The 19,441-nt window shown below is 37.7% G+C and overlaps 1 protein-coding gene across 1 annotated transcript in view; it reads right to left on the reverse strand.

Moving 5' to 3' along the window:
• The window catches only part of LOC109065293 (ubiquitin carboxyl-terminal hydrolase 43-like), a 79,629-nt gene that overhangs the window by 4,638 nt on the left and 55,550 nt on the right, over positions 1 to 19,441 (reverse strand). The window contains exons 8-14 of the mRNA XM_042729352.1: positions 15,751 to 15,862; positions 14,960 to 15,063; positions 13,275 to 13,352; positions 13,006 to 13,135; positions 6,002 to 6,347; positions 4,051 to 4,209; positions 203 to 361 (exon numbers count right to left, since the gene is read on the reverse strand). Coding sequence (XP_042585286.1) covers positions 203 to 361; positions 4,051 to 4,209; positions 6,002 to 6,347; positions 13,006 to 13,135; positions 13,275 to 13,352; positions 14,960 to 15,063; positions 15,751 to 15,862 — 1,088 coding nt within the window. The remainder of the gene's footprint in view (positions 1 to 202; positions 362 to 4,050; positions 4,210 to 6,001; positions 6,348 to 13,005; positions 13,136 to 13,274; positions 13,353 to 14,959; positions 15,064 to 15,750; positions 15,863 to 19,441) is intronic.

A 19,441-nucleotide genomic window follows, 5' to 3' on the forward strand; every position in this document is an offset into this window, starting at 1 on the left:
GTTCCCTCAACTTGTTTTTTCTTTATAGGATTTTTCAGTTAATGAGTAAAACAAAGTCTGTGGTGAATATAAATTAATGCTACTTGGATGGTTTTCTTAAGGGGATCTTGAGGCACCCCATGACAAATTGGTCTTCTGGGTTTTGACATCAAGGCTGCAAAACTCTATAGAAGTAGTGGATATACAGCAAGAATATACTGACCACTGTCTTTATTTTGAGGCTCATGGATGATAGGAATGTGTGGGGTCTGGGGCTCAGGGGCTGAAGATGAGTTGGACAGCTTGCTACTTGAATTTGAAATTTGTTTGTCCGCGTTCAGTTGGATGAGCCAGTGGTCTGATGTAGAGGAGCTGGAGGAACCTGTGGGTCAAAAGTAGCTTACTTAGTCAACTTTGCTCCACTCATGCAAGTCAAAATGCTGTTGGGTTTTTCTGATAACAAACTGAAAGGCACATGTAGCTGAATGCTAGCTATTCAGAAATAAGTAAACATACTTATTTCATTCTTTATGGCGAAGCATTTTGTGCTAAAGTGCATGAAAATACCAGTGACCGGTTCTCACTTTGCTCTAGCCTTTGAATCTGGGAGGCTTTTCTCCATTAAACACTCATGAAGATGAGATGGAATGGATCCAGCAAGTATAACCATATGCATACAAATGATCAGAAGATGCTGGCAGACAGCTGGTGCAACAACCTTACAAAACAGACCTGAGTTACAGACCTTGGAAAAATTGCAGCAAATGCATTCTCAGAGGGATTGAAAGAAGAAGTTATGCACTGAGACATGACCTTTCAGAGATGCATTTTTTATCTAACCTTCATCCTAAAGGTGCAGTAAGCAATATTTGAAAAACAAGTCCCAAAACAAACTTGCAGCCAATCAGCAGTAAGGGGCGTGTCTAGTAATGATGGGGAGAAGAGAGCGCTCAGTGAGTGCACAGGACGGATATTAGCAAATCGACTATAGATAGCCAGATATGGCAAATAAAAAAAGCAGACAAAACATTAAAAAGAAGGGTTACGATCAGGCAACAGGTAGGACCCACATAAATATTGGGGCAGCTTTCCAGTGGTGGAGAAACTCAAGGAGCGTGTTTGTTTTGGTGATTTCAAATATAAACATCGTTTGGCAAAATTCGCTCAGTGCACCTTTAATGTGACTGCCACATGTTTTGAGGTGGGTTTTTTTTTTTTTTTTTTTTTAGTTCTTAAGCTCACCAAGGCTGCATTTTTAAAATCACAAATATAGTAAAACAGTAATATTTTGAAATACTACAATTTAAAAAGTTTTCTAATATGAGAGCTGTTGTTTTTGTATGTCTGAGTCTGACACAGAGAACATGCTGTTCCCTTTTTTATGGCTGACTTTAGGGGGTTAGTTTGCCCAAGAAAATGAAAACTCTGTCATGTCATCTCAGAACAATATGAGGACACAAAACAAGATACTTTGAAGAAGCCTGGGGTCTAAAGAATGATTTCTGAAGGATAATGAGACACTGAAGACTGGAGTAATGATGCAGCAAGTTAAAAAAAAAAAAAAACATTAACTATATGTGTGCTGAAAAGCTTCATTTTATATATAAGGATTGACAAAGCACAATGAAATGAAAAAATGTGTCAAAGCACATATCCAGCTTCAAACAGACATATTTAAAAGTTTTTGACTTCATGCATAAATGCCCTGAGGCACGTTATATGGAGGTGAATTATGTGACTTTGCTCTAATCACAACAGCGAACACTGAAGGTGATGGCTTAACTGAACTCTCGGGTTCACGTTTGTGGAAACTGTTTAATTTTGAACTGTTGCTTGAAGCTGCTCACAACAGTTCAAAGAGTTCAACTCAGACTTCACACAACTCATGTCTATTGTGTGTCAATGGGCTCCCTGCTGATAACAGATCCATTTTAATTACTACCACATTGGAGAAACCTAAGGCCTCTGCTGCGTGACATTTCATGGATAATTACAGCACCTCTGATAATATCAAAATGTATTATAACAAAAGATTCATATATCATATAGTCATATATCATTAAAAAAACCTTGCTATACTGCATTTTAACAGTAAAATGCACAATTTGAAACATTAAAAAAATTACCATGTTCAAAAATATAGCAAAATATGCAAATAATTTATTGGGCCTTGCTTCACTATGAAAAATATATAATTATATTTAAAAATACATTTTTTTTCAGTGATTCAACCGTAATGTTATGAAGCAATGAGAATACTATTTGTACACGAAGAAAACAAAAATAATGACTTTATTCAACAATTATCAACCAAAATATCTTAAATTGTGTTCTGAAGACGAACGAAGCTTTTACGGGTTTGGAACAACATGGGGGTAAGTGATTAATGACACAATTTTCATTTTGGGTTGGAGTATCCCTTTAATTGCATTTACCACTTAGTGAAGTGCACTTAGTGAGGTGCAAACAAAGCTCACACTCAAACCATACACTACTGTTCAAACATTTAGGATCACCAATTAAAATAAAAAAAAAAAAAAAAAAAAAAATAATAATAATAATAATAATAATAATAATAATAATAATAATAATATTTTCATTTAGCAAGGATGTATTAATTTTTACATTAAAGACATGAATAATGCTATAAAAATTTATATTTCAAATAAATGCTGTTCTTTTGAACTTTCTATTCATCTAAGAATCCTGAATAATGTATCAAGGTTTCCACATAAATATTAAGCAGTAAAAACTGTTTTCGACATGGATTATAATATCAAATCAGCATATTAGAATGATTTCTGAAGGATCATGTGACACTGAGGACTGAAGTAATGATGCTGAAAATTTCAGCTTTACATTACAGGAATAAATTACACTTTAAATTATATTCAAAATTATACTCATTGGTGAGCATAAGAGATTAATAAAATCTTAATAATCTCAAATTTTGGAACGGTAGTGTTTGTTTCCACTGGTGAAGAAGAAACGCTGTAAGACGTGTGCAAAAAGTTTGCATGTACAATGTGTATGATGTGTGAAAATGCCCGCTCAGTTTGCTTCAGTGGACACATACGATAATCATAATAACTTCTTTAGGCTATATAACTCTAATATTTTGACTTGTGATATGAGTGTGTAGATTTGATTTGTTGAAGTATTATATAATGTAACTTCAGTGGAGAGGGAAAAGGAAGGCAAACAGCAGCAGAGACACTGGAGCAGAAAGAGAAAGTGAGAAAACTCTGTCAGAGAATGTGTGTGTATGTGAAATGTTGTGTCTCCAGCCCCCTGTGACAAGCCGCTCAAAAGCCATATCTGTGCCTTGTCCTTCCTGGAAATGTTTTGTTCTTGTTCCAGCACCAAGGTTATGTCATGGCTACACAGTAACCAGGCAGACTTTGACTAGTGCTGAATACCTATAATTCCATTGGTGTCATTTCTGTGTTTATATTTCGATTCTGAAGATGTGGTTCTTAAAGAGAAGTTGAAGAGAGCTGTGTGGAAAGCTCTTGGAGCCACCCAGAGGTTGGATGTGACTTTGCAATGTGACATTGCTGCATGTACACTAGCGTTCAAAAGTATGGGGTTGGTGATATTTTTTCAATGTTTTTGATGTCTCTTATGCTCACCAAGGCAACATTCATTTGATCAAATTTACAGTTAAACATTAATGCCCTATTGCCTACTTTGTTTGCGTAAAATACATAGCAAATAAAGTTACTCTACTAGCTATTTCCATGTTTTGAGGAGTGGAATTTTTTAAATAAAATAAAATATAGTAAAGTAAAATGTAAAAATAAAAGCAGTCAATATTGCGTTTTGATTGGGGAGCATTCTAACAAATTTAATAGCAGATTTTCAAAATTTAATCATACATTTCTTAGTATAAAGTTTGTGAAAACCATAAAATGACCACACACCTGACAGGATGAAATGATCTACTAAACAAAACTACATTAGCAACTTCTTGTATTCTCTTGACAATGCAAACTTTAGTATGATTTCTGCTTGTCTGCCCTTGGTAGTGTGGGTATACATTGAGGCAGAGATGCAGAGATGAGCATTCACCTTGTCGAGAGCAGCTAGCTGACCAGGATGGGATGGCATCTCGTCTCTGATAGAACAGGATATAAGCACCACGTGTGCACACTTCCCCCTCAGGCACCGGCTCAACACTGCTGTCATCGTACGCATACCACTGACCATCCACTGAGTTCCTGCAGTATGCTGCTCAAAACAGAGACTCATTATGTTCACAATGCTCTATACTTCATGCTCAAGTACTGTATGTACACTGCGGGCAAGAATTATTAGGACAACACTATTATTTTCTTTTGTACATGTATGCACCCATACAAATAGTATTTACACTGCAAATATATATATATATATATATATATATATATATTTAAATCATTATCATTATTTTTGTCTTGCTTTCCATGAAAATATATAAACAATATAAATTTTACATAGCAAATTGTCATAAGATTAAATTGCATAAGCATGATTTTTGTGTCTGAGGTAAGAAAAATAAACTACTCTCAGTTTTATGATTTTTTTTTATAGTGATATTAATAATTAAGAAACAGGGTTTGCAGTGTAATTATTTAGCACATAATTTTCACATAAAATAGTTAATATTTTGGCTTGTACTTTGAAGTATGAGATCATTCAGATTCATCAAAGTTTCCTTTCCTGACAGCTATTTGGTAAATTCTGGCCTTTATGTCCATCAGCTTGAACAGAAACGAGGCTGGAATATTTTTCTTTTTCCTCCTGGGTGAACATAATGAGCTGCCTTGTGTTGCTTGGCCACCTTTTTCCCCATCACCTTTTAACTTTGTGCTTCGGTTGCCATAATATATATGTCTTTCACAATCTGATGCAAGCTTCTTGCTTGAAATAGTTGCTCGGGACAAATATTTGGGGTCATTATTTCACTGAAATGTGAATCCACTCTGGATTTGGAAGGGATTGCGTATTTCTGAAGGGTTTTCAAGTGTTCTTTCCTCATTAAAATCCCATAAATCCAGCTGAGATTTCACCATGTGCAACACTGCAAAACACCCTTATCGTATAGGACGCATGTGATCAGTAGAGGGGCTCAAAGGGATTTTTTAAGGATGCATAATATATCAGTACCTTTTCAGATGTCAGTGATATGAATTTATAAGTATCAGTTGATATTGGATATTTATTGTACATGCTAAGTTTTACATTTAGATTAATTTTGCAATCCTCTAATGCTCATTTAAATTTTATCTTTAAAAAATATTAATAATTTAAGAGCACTTTTAAACGTAATCTTTAGCTTTTATCAATTGATTTTAGTTGAAACAATTTTTAAAGCAATTTTATTTTTATTTTTTACATTTTAGTTTATTTTTAATTTATTTAGACAGAATAGTATAGACAAAATAATAATATGAAAATTATTATTGCCTATTTTTTTATCAACCAAAATTTTAATATCAGTGCATCCCTAATTTTTATTGCTCAGATGTTCTTGAGATTTTGTAAGAATTCTCATTTATCTTTTAGTTAAATATAATTTTTTCTAATCTGTTTCGCCTAAAAGGCACAAATTAAATCTTGTTAACATATTTGCAATTACATATATGCATTTGGAAGGCGCTTTTATCAAAAGTGACCTCTATTGCATTACAGATACAGGCAATAATGTTACAAATAATCTTATGTTTCTTGTACAGGCCAATCATTTCGCTTCATAAGACCTCAGTATGTCATCAGGAGTCATGGGTATTAATTTCATCTTGCCTGTATATGCTTTTTTGACTCTCAAAATGTAGGTAGCCATTGATTTGCATCTTATGAATCACCAAGCACCACAGATTCAGCTTAAAATGTTCTTTACTGTTCTAGTGAAGAAAAAAGTCACCTACATCTTGGTTGGCCTGAGAGTAAATTAACAGCAAATTTGAATTTTTGGGTGAACTATCCCTTTTAGCTACAGGAAGGCTATAAATAATTTCTCTTTTCTCCTTCGCTCACACACCTGTGTAATGGCCTCCATGCATGCCTCCATGATGGTTACACACGGCGTACAGGTCGTACAGGAAGTTCAGTGTGTGTCGGCTGGCTTCGGGCCGGTGATGGGCCTGTTGTTTCCAGCCGGGCGGTGGTTGGGCACAGTTGCTCCTCTTGACCATGTGGCGGCCCATATCGAGGCTAGTGAGGGGGAATTGTACCAGCGTGGAGAGCTTGTTACGGCGCTCTCCCACCTGCCGGAAGCGTTTGAGGTGAAGGATGAGGATGTCTGGGAGGGTCCACAAGCTCATCTGCACCATGCCCTGCTTTAGCTGCTTACAGTGAGGACACTTCCATGCATCATCAGGGGCCAGCTAAGTAAACATGGATGAAAAATTAGGATATACAACTCAAGGAAACTTTACATAAGAGCTTTTTGGTCTAAATAAATGGTCCTGAAAGATTTGAATTGATCACATTGCATTATTTTTGAACAGCTCGCATTAATTAAATGAAAGGAAATAAACAAAAAAGAGCTTCATGACTTTTAAAAAGAGAAAAAGTCTGAATGTTTTTTTTTTGGGGGGGGGGGGGGGGGGGGGGGGGGGGGGGGGATATAAAATATATAAATGATGACATTATCCAAATTTCATTTGCCTTTAAACTACAAATCAAAAGTTTGCTGCTGGCAAGATTTTTAAAAATCTTTTCAAATGTTTTTTTTTTTTTTAAGGCTCACCAAGGCTGCAATAAGTCAAAAATACTGTCATTTATAACAAAAAAGTAATACTTTGATATATTATTACAATTTAAAATAACTGTTTTCTGTATGAATGGATTTTAAAGTGTAATTTATTTCTGTGATGTAAAGCTGAATTTTCAGCATCATTACTCCAGTCTTCAGTGTCACATGATCCTTCAGGAATCATTCCAATATGCATAAAACATTAGCTTCTTATTCTCAACATTGAAAACAGTTGTGCTGCTTCATATTTTTGTGGAAAAAAGAAAGATTAAAATTTCAAACATTTTTAACAGTAGTGTATGTATATTCAAACTTTTCATGTGAAGATGTGGCAGGTTTGATGACAATGGCTTGTCAAACAAATGAGAGCAAATAAAATCTGAAAGCAATATTTTCAGTGAATAATGACTTAATTTTTAATCTGTTTTTCACACAAAGCTATTGTAAGACTACAGAAGGCTTAAAAAATAGTACACAATCTGTATGGACCACTTTTATGGTGCTTTTAGGGAGCGTTTTATTGCCATTTTGGAGCTTGACAGCCAGTGGTCACAATTAGTTTTAATGGATGATAACAGCATACCACTTCCTCTTGAGTTCCACATTAGAAAGAAAGTTATTCTTGTTTAAAATCCTTAAAAATAATTTGCACATAATTCTTCCATGTTGATTTTATTCCATTGTATTTTAAAAAGCATGTTTTTTTTCTGCCATTGTTAATCGTTTCCTGTTTTCCTTTCGAATGGTCTCTCCTGCTGAATTGTATGAATATGGGGTAAACTCCTATTTACTCTGATACTGAAGCATCATTTGCTCACATTTGTGTAGCTGCATGAACAAATAGCACTTCAACCAGCTAAAAGGGGTGGAGTCGACTGCTATATAAGTAGGCTCAAAGCGCCATTCATAAGAATTTTTTTCCTTCAGCACGAAGATGCAGAGGAAGGATGCCTCTAACAGCGCTTCCCCAGCGGCCATCCAGTGACTGAAAAGAGCACTTCCTAAGAGCAATTTCTTTAGGGGCATTGTTTCAAATGTCGCGCTGCAAGTGTGGCTCAGATGGGCACAGTAAGTGTGTCGTGTGCCAAGGCAGCACCCATGCCGAGGCAACGCTCACCGAGAAGGATTGCTCTCACTGTGAGAGCATGAGTCTTGCACTGCTTCAGTCGCGTATTGCCTCCTTTAATAAAGGTTGGTCCTCCCTCAACTCCCCAGTTTCCTGCACAGGATTATTTGGCCCGTCCATGGATGGATTTGCTGAACGCTTCACAGCGGCACAGAAGTCATTGCAGGCTATGCGTCACATCCTGCCGTAGCGCTCCAGTTCGGCAGATGCTTCAAATCGCCAGAAGGCTCCATCCTTTATGTTGTCAATGATACAGCACCCTCAGGCGACGAAACACTACCCATTTCCTAAGCACCAGGGACCCTGTCCCAGAGTAACCCTGGTCCCAGAGCATCAGAAGCCATCCTGATCCATATGCAGAGAGGAAGAGGAGAGGGTCAGGTCCCACCGAGGCTAGACTGCCTTCAAAGAAAGCTTGCGTCCACTCTCCATCCTCCCGACCAGTTCTAAGCGTTGGAAGCTCTGTTCAAATTGGAACCGCCTTCAGTGCGTGCCCAACAAAATTACTGCTGTGATAGTGGACCCACATACTCAAAAGTCCATAGACTGGGCACTGTCAATCAGTGCTTCATGCTATGTGCCTAAAGTGCTCTCCACTCTATTCAGAGCACAAGTCGTTACCCTGCTAGCTGTTCCTAATTCAGAGGAATCCACTTTGCCCGGTTCAGGCTCTTATAGTGTATGTTGGGCTCTCTGTCCTGTTTCATCACTCAGAGCAGCTCTGTGTAGGCTTCGGAGGCTGCTCTAAATGGCTGCCAGTTACGAAGCAGAGATAGTTGGACAGTTGACGCTATAGCCCTGGCTTACACCTCAGAGAGCTTACAGTGTAATATTGGTGTGAGGGCCCACTCGACCAGAGGAATGGCCTCCTCCTGGGCTTGGTCCAGCTGAGTTTCAATTGGTGATATCTGTGCGGCAGCTGGCTGGTCTTCGTTGTCTACCTTCACCAGATTTTATAACCTTGGGTCTCATATTTGGCTCATGCTTTTTAGGAGCCCTCATTACAGGTGCTCAGGGACTGGGCTCGCAGATTGGCTTCGTTCTGCACTTGCTTGCACAGCACTGTTGAATGTGTTCCCCATAAGTGCACAATGCAATGTGGGAGACCGTTTGAAAGATATAGGAGCGAGCGTTGTGTAAGCTGCTGTGCTAAAAGGCTGCACACAAGCCGATGACTGTTGCTATCAGTTAAAAGATTCTGATGAATGGCACTCTAAGCCGACTTATATAGTAGGGGTAAAAATATTCTGATTTCGATTTTTTTATTGATTCTCAATTTTATGAAACGATATTGATTCATAAATCCCAAGAATCGATTAGTCTAACCTGTCAGATAATGAACTGAACATTTTAGCGTGCCTCCAATCCAATAAATTGCAATAAGTTTTGTGATTTGTTAATTTCGATATGAAACAAAAGTCTTAGATTTCAAATTTTTTCCATTTTATTACAATATTCAAATATTAAATGCCGTTTTGGCGCTGTTTGATGTGGAGTGACAGATCGCTGTGAACTGATCGTCTCCTCCACTTTAATAGCAGTTTCAGCATGAAATAAACATGAATGAGCATCAGAAGGTATGTTAAAAGAAAGAGTACAACTTACTGAAATCCGTATCCTGTCTCATGTAATCACTCAATCAGTGTTTCAAAATGTGGAAAGACAACAATAGCTCTAGAAAGCAGCATTTTGCTGAATATGCACCATATAACATATTAATTATAATGTTTTTTTTTTTTTTTTTTACTGTTCTTCAATATTTAATTTATGTTTGAATAAATTTGTCAAGTTTTTACAACAACCACAATTTTACTGTTTATATTAAAAAAAAAACTAACTGGAGTAGAAATATAATTATGTAATTTAAAGTTAAAGTTAGTATTATAACTTTAATATTACAAAATCTTTGAGTATATTTTAAGTGTTTGTATACAAATCAGCAAATTTCAACCTTTTTTCAACCAAAATAATCAATACTGAATTGGAATCTAAATGAAATCGAATAGAATTGCAAGTTTGTGGGGGATAATCGAATCAAACTGTGAAATCTGTCAAAACCCAGCCTTATTATATAGCAGTCAGCTCGACCCCTTTTGTCAGGTTGAAGCGCCATTTACACAAATGTGAACAAATTAGACTTCAGTATCAGAGTAAACAGGAGTTTACCCCATAAGCGTAGAACACAATTCTCAAAAAATGCCTGTATTTCCTGATTTCCAAGAAATGTCACAATTTTTGCAAAATGCATAAGGAAAAGGTCATTAAGGCTAAAGCCAAAGCAAATTAATAAAATGTAGTTATATTTTACTAAATTGCTTTTAATCAAATTAAAAGCAATTTAGTAAAATAAGCTACAAATATGCTAATGGAATAGCTGCTAATTGCTAATTATTTTCTTAAAATTCTATTATTTATTTGACTGAAACAGTTCAAATGAAATTTAAAATGTAAAATTTCAATTATTATTAAAATAATTTAAATGATTAAACCAATACAAATTATAATACATTTAATAATAATAAAATATCATTAATAATAATATCTTTTAATTATAATATCTTATAACTGATTATAATAAAAACCTTAACCACAATAATAATGGTATCTTATAATTTAGGATAATAATAATATTGTTTAATTTATAGTAATACAAATCTTATAATTAATTAACAAACATTTCAAAATGTACAAATTACAGAATATATAATTAGGGCCCGAGCACCGATGGTGCGAGGACCCTCTTGGAATTGCTGTGTTTATTATTATTATTATTATTATTATTATTATTCTTCTTCTCCAAAATGAATCGCATTTTTGAGGGCCTAAACATGCTCGAAAAGTCATGAAACTTTGCACACACCTCAGAACTGGCAAAAAATTTACATCTGATATGGGTTTCAGAAGTGGGTGGGGCAAAATGGCTCGACAGCGCCACCTATACACGTTCAACGGTGTGCGCCTCGAGCTATGTTTCACGTACATGTATGAAAATCGGTACACACAAGTAACTCCCCAATACCTACAAAAAAGACTCTTGGAGCAAAATCCGAAACCCAACAGGAAGATCGGTTATTTTTAATTTTATGAGCAAATTTTGTGTATTTTTTTGCCATTTCCATGCGTTGTACTTTAACGAACTCCTCCTAGAGATTTATTCAGATCAACACCAAACTTGGTATGCCTAATCTAAAGGCCTTTGCGATGTCAAATTGCGAAGATCTTGAGTTTTCGTTGAAGGGCGTGTCCGTGGCGGCCTGACGAATTTCGATTATTCGCCATGAAAAAGGAAGTTGCTATAACTCAGACATACAATGTCCAATCTGCCCCAAACTTCACATGTTGGATAAGACTCCGGACCTGAACAGATCTACATGGCCATATTCAGTCATTGTCATAGCGCCACCTATTGGCAACAGGAAATGACATATTTTACGCTGTGACGAACTACACCAAGAAATTGAATGACAACAAATAGTTTTTTTTCAGTCAGTCTAATCTAAAGGCCTGTGTGATGTTAAATTGTGAAGATCTTGAGTTTTCGTTAAAGGGTGTGTCCGTGGCGGCCTGACACATTTCGATGATTCGCCATGAAAAAGGAAGTTGCTTTAACTCAGACATTCAGTGTCCAATCTGCCCCAAACTTCACATGTTGGATAAGAATCCGGACCTGAACAGATATACTTGCCCATATTCAGTCATTGTCATAGCGCCACCTGCTGGCAACAGGAAGTGTCATGTTTTACGCTGTAACAAACTACTCCTAGAAATTTAATGACATCAACATTTTATTTCAGTCAATCTAATCTAAAGGCCTTTGAGATGGTAAATTGTGAAGATCTTGAGTTTTCGTTAAAGGGCGTGTCCATGGCGCCATTAAACGTTTGATGTCTCGCCATGGGAATAAAAGTTGTTGTAACTCAGAAATAAAATGTCCGATCTTCCTTAAACTTCATATGTTTGATAAGAGTCCTGGCCTGAAGACAGCCGAAGGCCAATATTCCATTGGTTGTGGGAAAATGGCTCGACAGCGCCACCTATACACTTTCAACGGAGTGCGTTTCGAGCTACGTTTCACGTACATGCACAAAAATTGGTACACATATGTAAAGCATCAGTACCTACAAAAAAGACTCTTGGAGCAATATCCGAAACCCAACAGGAAGTCGGTTATTTTTAATTTTATGGGCAAATTTTGCATCATTTTTGTCATTTGCATGCCTTGTATTTTAACAAACTCCTCCTAGAGATTAATTCAGATCAACACCAAATTTGGTATGCCTAATCTAAAGGCCTTTGCGATGTTAAATTGCGAAGATCTTGAGGTTTCGTTGAAGGGCGTGTCCGTGGCGGCCTGACGAATTTCGATGTTTCGCCATGAAAAAGGAAGTTGCTATAACTCAGACATATAATGTCCAATCTGCCCCAAACTTAACATGTTTGATAAGACTTCTACTCTGAACAGATCTACATGCCCATATTCAGTTATAGTCATAGCGCCACCTGCTGGCAACAGGAAGTGTCATGTTTTACGCTGTAATGAACTACTCCAAGAAATTTAATGACATCAACATTTTATTTTGGTCAGTCTAATCTACAGGCCTTTGCAATGTTAAATTGTGGAGATTTTGAGTTTTTGTTAAAGGGCGTGTCCATAGCGTGGTGACAAAATTTGATGTCTCGCCATAGGAGGAGAAGTTGTTGTAACTGAGGCATAAAATGTTCGATCTTCCCCAAACTTCACATGTTCGATAAGAGTCCTGGCCTGAACACATCTGAAGGCCAATATTCCATTATAATGATAGCACCACCTGCTGGCAACAGGAAGATTGCCACATATAAATGAATTTGACATATTCCACTTATATTTACAACTTTAATTAAATGCATATTTCTCGCCGTTCGCCTTTTTTACTAAAGCCATTCGCTGGCGGTGAGTCCGGGTGCGAGGGCCCGTTCATTGCTGCTTGCAGCTTTAATTTTTTTTGATATTTCTTATAACTACACATTTTCACTGGAATGTTTTACTATTTATTGGTATTTTTTATTGTATAACATTATATAAATGCAATATCGCCCTCGCACTCAGTTTAAGCTGGGTTGTGATTTCCTGTGGCATTCAGCTGCTAATATTCAGCACTAAATGTGATTTTGTGTGAGTTACTTGTTCTTCTTTAGTGTAGAGCTCGAAGCACTCATCCAGGGTGCAGCTGTGCTGTTGAACGTGGTGTTGTTGTTGAGCACGAACACTTTCCGAGTCCTTCACCACCTCCTCTTGGATGTTACCAAACAGGCTGCACACAGACACACAGTAACACCAGGTCATCGGACCGTCACGCTTGTATTGTTGTCTTGATGTGCTTTAAAATGAAGTGTGGACGGAATGTTCCGTATTTATACACATACTCAAAAGGAAGTGAAAGATTGCATTACCAGTCTTTGATTCTGTGCTCCCACTCAACAATGAGCTTCACATGCGGTGGTCCACCTAAGCCGCACAGCTTTAGAGCTCTGAGGGGATAAAGAGCAAGCCAAAGGGATTGTGTTAAAAGAGCTTCTCAGACATACACAAATATACACAGAGACATACGCATTTAGAGGTTTTAGTTCATAACTAACTAAGCACACTGTGCAAAAAGTCAAAGTTGTAAATATAACAAAGATTGTTTCATGCTGAAATGCCGTATAATGCTATATACTTGCAAATTACATTTGTTACCTGGTATTTCTTTGTAAGCATTTGTGAAATTTATTAACAATTTAAGAGTTGTTTCAAAGTAAATCATACACCATATTTTTTCAGTGTAGCATCAGAACATGAACATGTCCGCTTCACGTCGGGGTCCTGATTATCCTGTCAGGGTTTATTCTGTTACAAAATCCAGCAGGGTGTATATTATCCACTTATTACCCACTTATTACATGACTACTTGCCACATAAGTAAATTATTAGACACAAAATATTGATTTAAGTAAGTTTATTTAAATAGCTCTCTAAACGCAAAGCTTATGCAAAGAAAACCGGTTCCTAGCAAACGGCTTTGCATAAATGAAGTTACAGAGAAGATGGACGTTTAAAGGGGTCATATGATGCGATTTAAATTTTTCCTTTCTCTTTGGGGTGTTACAAGCTCTTGGTGCATAAAGAAGATCCGCAAAGTTGCAAAGACTAAAGTCTCAAATCCAAAGAGATATTCTTTATAAAAGTTAAGACTGTCGTTGTAGTATTGTTGTTGCAACCATGTTGTGGAGATGCTATGTGTGTTTCGTTGTGAAAGCAAAACTACTTTGTTTGGCCTTCCAAAAGAGGACGAGCGGAGTCCAGCCCGGGATCATCACATGTGTCCTTTGTCGAATCCGCCGCCCGTTCCTCACTCAAGCCCACAGTTTGTGACACTGTGTGATGCATTTTATGTAGGACTGTTTCCTAAATCTGCAGACTAGCCTACAATGGATCTGTGCTCAAAGGCTGTTCTATAAAGTGAGGCAATTTCAACTTTGTAAGGACAGTCTGGCGCTTCTGACTCACAGCCTGTAAGTAATTTTTTTATATTTAAAGAATTTGCCACTGATGATTCAAACGTGAGTTTTAAGCAGTGTAGAGTAGCGTTTGTTGACTGTCGTTTCTCCGATCACAAATGCAGACATGGTTTTATGTTTATGCGGCGCGATGCAATGCAACACGTAAAAACACAGTATAAGTCATTATAATCAGTAATTATGTCCACACTGGATGCAACGAATATGTGATTTAAAATGCTCCTCAAGGGCTGTAGAAATTTTATGAGGGTGATAAATGTTGGTGGCCACTCAGAGGTTTCTTTTGATGTTTAGGATAAAAAAAATTTTTTATCATAAAATCAGTAGCTGCCTCTACCTGTAAATACAGTATGAATTATTTAGCGTTGCTAACTATGAATAATGAATAAAGTTATATTGAATGTTTGTTTATTTATAAAAAGTTTAATAAAAAAATTAACTTTATTTTAGACTCTGTTTTGTTAGTAAACATCCTCTGAACTGGATTGCTGTTACTGGCACCTTTGAGAAAGATTTATATATAAAATGTATACTCTGTTCTGATCCATGTCTGTATGGACACACACACACAATACTACCTGTCCACTGCAGGGTGATAAAGTGGCCGTCCGTCTTGGGGATTTAAGTAGCTATAAGCTGCAGATCCCCCAACAACACGAATCTTGAACAACACCCTGAAATTCTGAAATGAAAAACATATGGAGATGTTAGCAGAAAAAGGCTAAAGAAGCATAAAACATTGAGCAGTTGCTTTTGCAATTACACCAATACTTCAATATTGGTATTGTGATATTGTTAACTAGTTAGAAATATCAAGACAGAAAAGTGATGTGAAATTATATGAGAGGGTGTTTCTTTCAGTCATCATTAAAACAACGTACATGTCTTTACTGGCACTTTTAATCAATTTAAATCAACCTTGATGCATAAAAAAGTTATCTTTTAAAATCTTACTGACCCCAAACAGTAGTGTATATCTGTATGTCTGTTTGCAGGCCCCCTGTAGTACCTTTATGGACCCACAGGGGTCTATTGACGCCTACTGAAAGGCCCTTTATGTGGACTGACACTGTTTTATTCTGGCTGGTGTGTCTAAAAACACACAGCAGGGGGAACCAATCAACCACTGAAAAGCAACAGGAATGACTAGAGAGGAAGGAGGAAGATGTTTTAGAGGAAGTGATGGGGTTTTGTGAGAGACTTTACTTTGAAACATAAAGATCTTGAATTGTGATTGCTGGCTGTTGCCTGTTCAAAAGTTTGCACATATTTTGTGTTTTCTTGCATCCATAGCTTGTGTTTACAGCTAAACTTTCCACTCTCCATCAGCTAAATGAGCTATGGCTATTATAACCTCAGTTCATCTTACATGTGCCTGTGATCCATTGATCATTAGATAGTAGAGTTTACTGAGGATGCTCTGCTGTAGCTGGTCCCACGACACTGACCTGTCCTCTCTCATCAGAAATGGAGGACCGAATCTGCAGATAAACAAATATTAGATTAGTGTGTGTTTATATGGATTTTTATGATGATTTATTTTCTTTTTTTTGTATGTCTTTATATTGTTTTATGCATTGTGTTTCAACGTTTATAAAGTACCTTGAGAGGTCCCTTTAAACGTCCTATATAAAATAAACTGTATTATTATTTAAATACATGTGATACAGGGGAGACCGGGGCTAGTTGTCACACTTTTTTACTTCAGTGAATCTTTTTTTTTTTTTTTTTTTTTGACAGTCAAGTTTCTATAGACATATACCTTAAAATTTTGATGACAAAAAGCCATTGAACATTTCCATTATTGCTTAAGAAAAACTATACCGTTCATTGAACACATGTTGACCTAAAAATATAATTTAATATTATTTTAGTATCACTGAGTTTCTGTTATAGTTTTAATAATAGTAGTTTTTATTTTTATTAGAATTTTTTTTCAGTTAAGGTTTTAGTAATTTAAATAACGTTTTTGTCATTTGTTTTTAAATATATCTGTACAGATTTTTATTAATTTTAATTTTCAACTACATCAAGTAAATACAAATGAGAAATGTTGCCTGAAATAAAGTGATTTTTTTATTATTATATTTTGTTTCAGTTAACATTTATTTTTAAGTATTGAGTTTTAGTTAACTATAGTAACCTTGTACTGAGTTAACCTTAAAAATGCTAAAATAATAAATAAAAAAAAGCTACAGTTCAGCTAAATCTTACATTGTCCCTCCCACCTCCAAACAGCTTTGCAATATTAGCTTAAAAGTATTTAGATACATGTTATGAAACTCATGTTATTATCGACAAGACTTAAAAAACAACAATCAGTTTTAAATAATACGAAACAGGGGTCTTGCACAATCTCTCATTCCACCATGGGGTTCTTGGCCTAAAAAGATTAAAGATACACTACTGCAAAGACCTTAGTCACTACCTGAAATCACATGAGATTCATATGTAAACATTAGGTCACATTTTGATGTGCATGTTTGTCAGATAAATTACTGCCTGTGTTTGGACACTATGTTCCAGTGTCCTCAGCAGTGCCCTTGTAATCCACCCCACCCTTTTTAGTTTAGTGTTTTTTTTTTTGTTTTTGTTTTTTGTTTTTTTTTGTGGCAGGAAACTAGTGATTAAGTTTCCAGATTTCTGCTACAGGACCTGTACAACAATGATAAAGGAGACAAAATAAACAAATGTGAGCTGAGGGAAAGCAAGCCTTTCAGAATGTGATAAACACGTAATTGTGTTGGGCTTTCGCCTCAGCCAAAAACAACGGTGGAGTTTTCTCTGACAGGAGGCAGAGAGAGAACTGAGATCTGAACAAACATGCTTCGATTCTGCTAACGTCACAGCTCACCCCAGGCAACAACACGGGGAGGTTTCACCAAATTATACAGCAATAAAGTGTCTGTCCGTCCATCTGTCTGTCCATCTATCTAACTATGCTTGACAGTTTAAACGTATTCTGGACATTAAAAAAAAAAAAAAATTATAAAAATGATCATAAAACAGCATTTGCAACTTTCACTTAAAAAGGTGGTGAGGACAGAGGTCAAATTCACCTTTGACAGCATATTATTGAAATAGTCTCAAATGAATGGTCCTTTTTCAAATCCATCACTATTTGCTATTATTGCATTATGGTAATTGTTATTAAATGACTGCACTACATATAGGCAAGATTTTAATAGCCCCAAACAATGACTAAACAGCTATTTTGCTCTTGGTGAACATTATTTAACCCCTAAGTTAATTCAGCTGGAAAGGAAAGTAGGATAGAAAGACATCAACATACACTAAAAAATCATGCACAATAAGACCAAAAATGTATTCAATCAATTTAATATGGTAAATTTTGACTTTATGTTGACTTTAAAGATGTACAAGCTGAAATTGCTACTATAAGACTACAACTAGCAACAAACAAAATGAAAGTCCTCTGGGGTAGAAAACGTCTCGGGTTACGACTGTAACCCTTGTTCCCCGAGAAAGGGAACGAGAACTGCGTCGACCGACACTTTGGGGAAATGCCCCTCAGCGTAGCGCCTCTGAAGTATGAATGAAACTAAGCCAATCCTGATTGGTGTTGCGTCATGACGTAATGTATGACGGCATAAGCGGAAGCTACAAAAGGACGCTGGCACACAACAGAGATAGCTTCTGTGATGAAGCAAGCGCTCCCAGGCAGGGGGAGGTGTGGCGAAGGGACGCAGTTCTCGTTCCCTTTCTCGGGGAACAAGGGTTACACTCGTAACCCGAGACGTTCCCCTTCGAGGGAACCTCGAACTGCATCGACCGACACTTTGGGGAACGAGTACCCACTATGCCACAACGAGCCCTGCCTGAGGGAGAACCACAGTGGACAGTGAGTCGTCTCCCGAGACGCGAATACATCCACTTCCACTGGGCCGAACCTCTGACATATTGACTCCACCACCTCGGGATGGAGTCTCCATTCCCCGGGCCTCAGCCCCTGCCTCGACAGGATATCTGCTCCCTGATTCTGATTCCCTGGGATGTATGTTGCTCTGAGAGACAACAATTTCCCCTGGGACCACAGGAGGATCTGATGCGCCAGTCTGCATAGAGGGCGAGACCTCAGACCCCCTTGATGGTTTATATAGGCCACCACCGACATATTGTCTGTCCTCACAAGGACGTGATGACCCTTGAGGTTCGGCAGAAAGCTCCTCAGAGCTCGGAACACCGCCAACATCTCCAGGCAGTTTATATGCCAGGAGGAATGACGGTCTTGCCATAGACCTCTCGTAAAGTGGCCGTCCATGACCGCGCCCCAGCCCGTGAGGGAGGCGTCTGTCGAGAAGGCTTTCCGGCGACATGACGCTCCCAGCACGGGACCTCAGGACAGAAACCAAGCTCTCTTCCACATAGATAGGGAACGAAGGCATCTGCGCGTAACCCTGATCATGCGAAACGGGTTTCCCCTCGGGGAGAACCCCTTTGTCTTCAACCACCACTGCAAGGGCCTCATGTGCAGGAGACCGAATGGAATGATATTGGATGCTGCTGCCATGAGACCTAACACTCTCTGAAAATGTTTTACAGTGATGGCCTGGCCTAGCTTTATCCTGGTCACCGTGGCCAGGATGGATTCGATCCGTGCAGGAGACAACTGTGCCCGCATCGTGACCGAATCGGGAACGTGGTTCTCTGGGCTGGTGCCAACACGCTCTTATTCGTGTTGAGTCTCAACCCCAGGCTCTGGATGTGGGCAAGGACAACATCTCGATGTTGAACTGCCAGCTCTTGTGACTGGGATAGAATCAGCCAGTCGTCGATGTAATTGAGGACCCTGAAACCCTGAAGCCTCAGCGGTGCTAGAGCCGCATCCATACATTTTGTAAATGTGCGAGGGAGAGAGCTAAGCCGAACGGAAGAACCCGATATTGGTACGCCTCGCCCCCGAAAGCGAACCTCAGGAACTTCCTGTGAGATGGAAGGATGGAAATGTGGAAGTATGCGTCCTTCAGATCTATTGTGACAAACCAATCCTCGAATTGAATTTGGTTCACGATGATGGGAATAGTGAGCATCTTGAACCT

The sequence above is a fragment of the Cyprinus carpio genome, chromosome A3 (genome assembly GCF_018340385.1).
Source record: "Cyprinus carpio isolate SPL01 chromosome A3, ASM1834038v1, whole genome shotgun sequence".
NCBI lineage: Eukaryota > Metazoa > Chordata > Actinopteri > Cypriniformes > Cyprinidae > Cyprinus > Cyprinus carpio.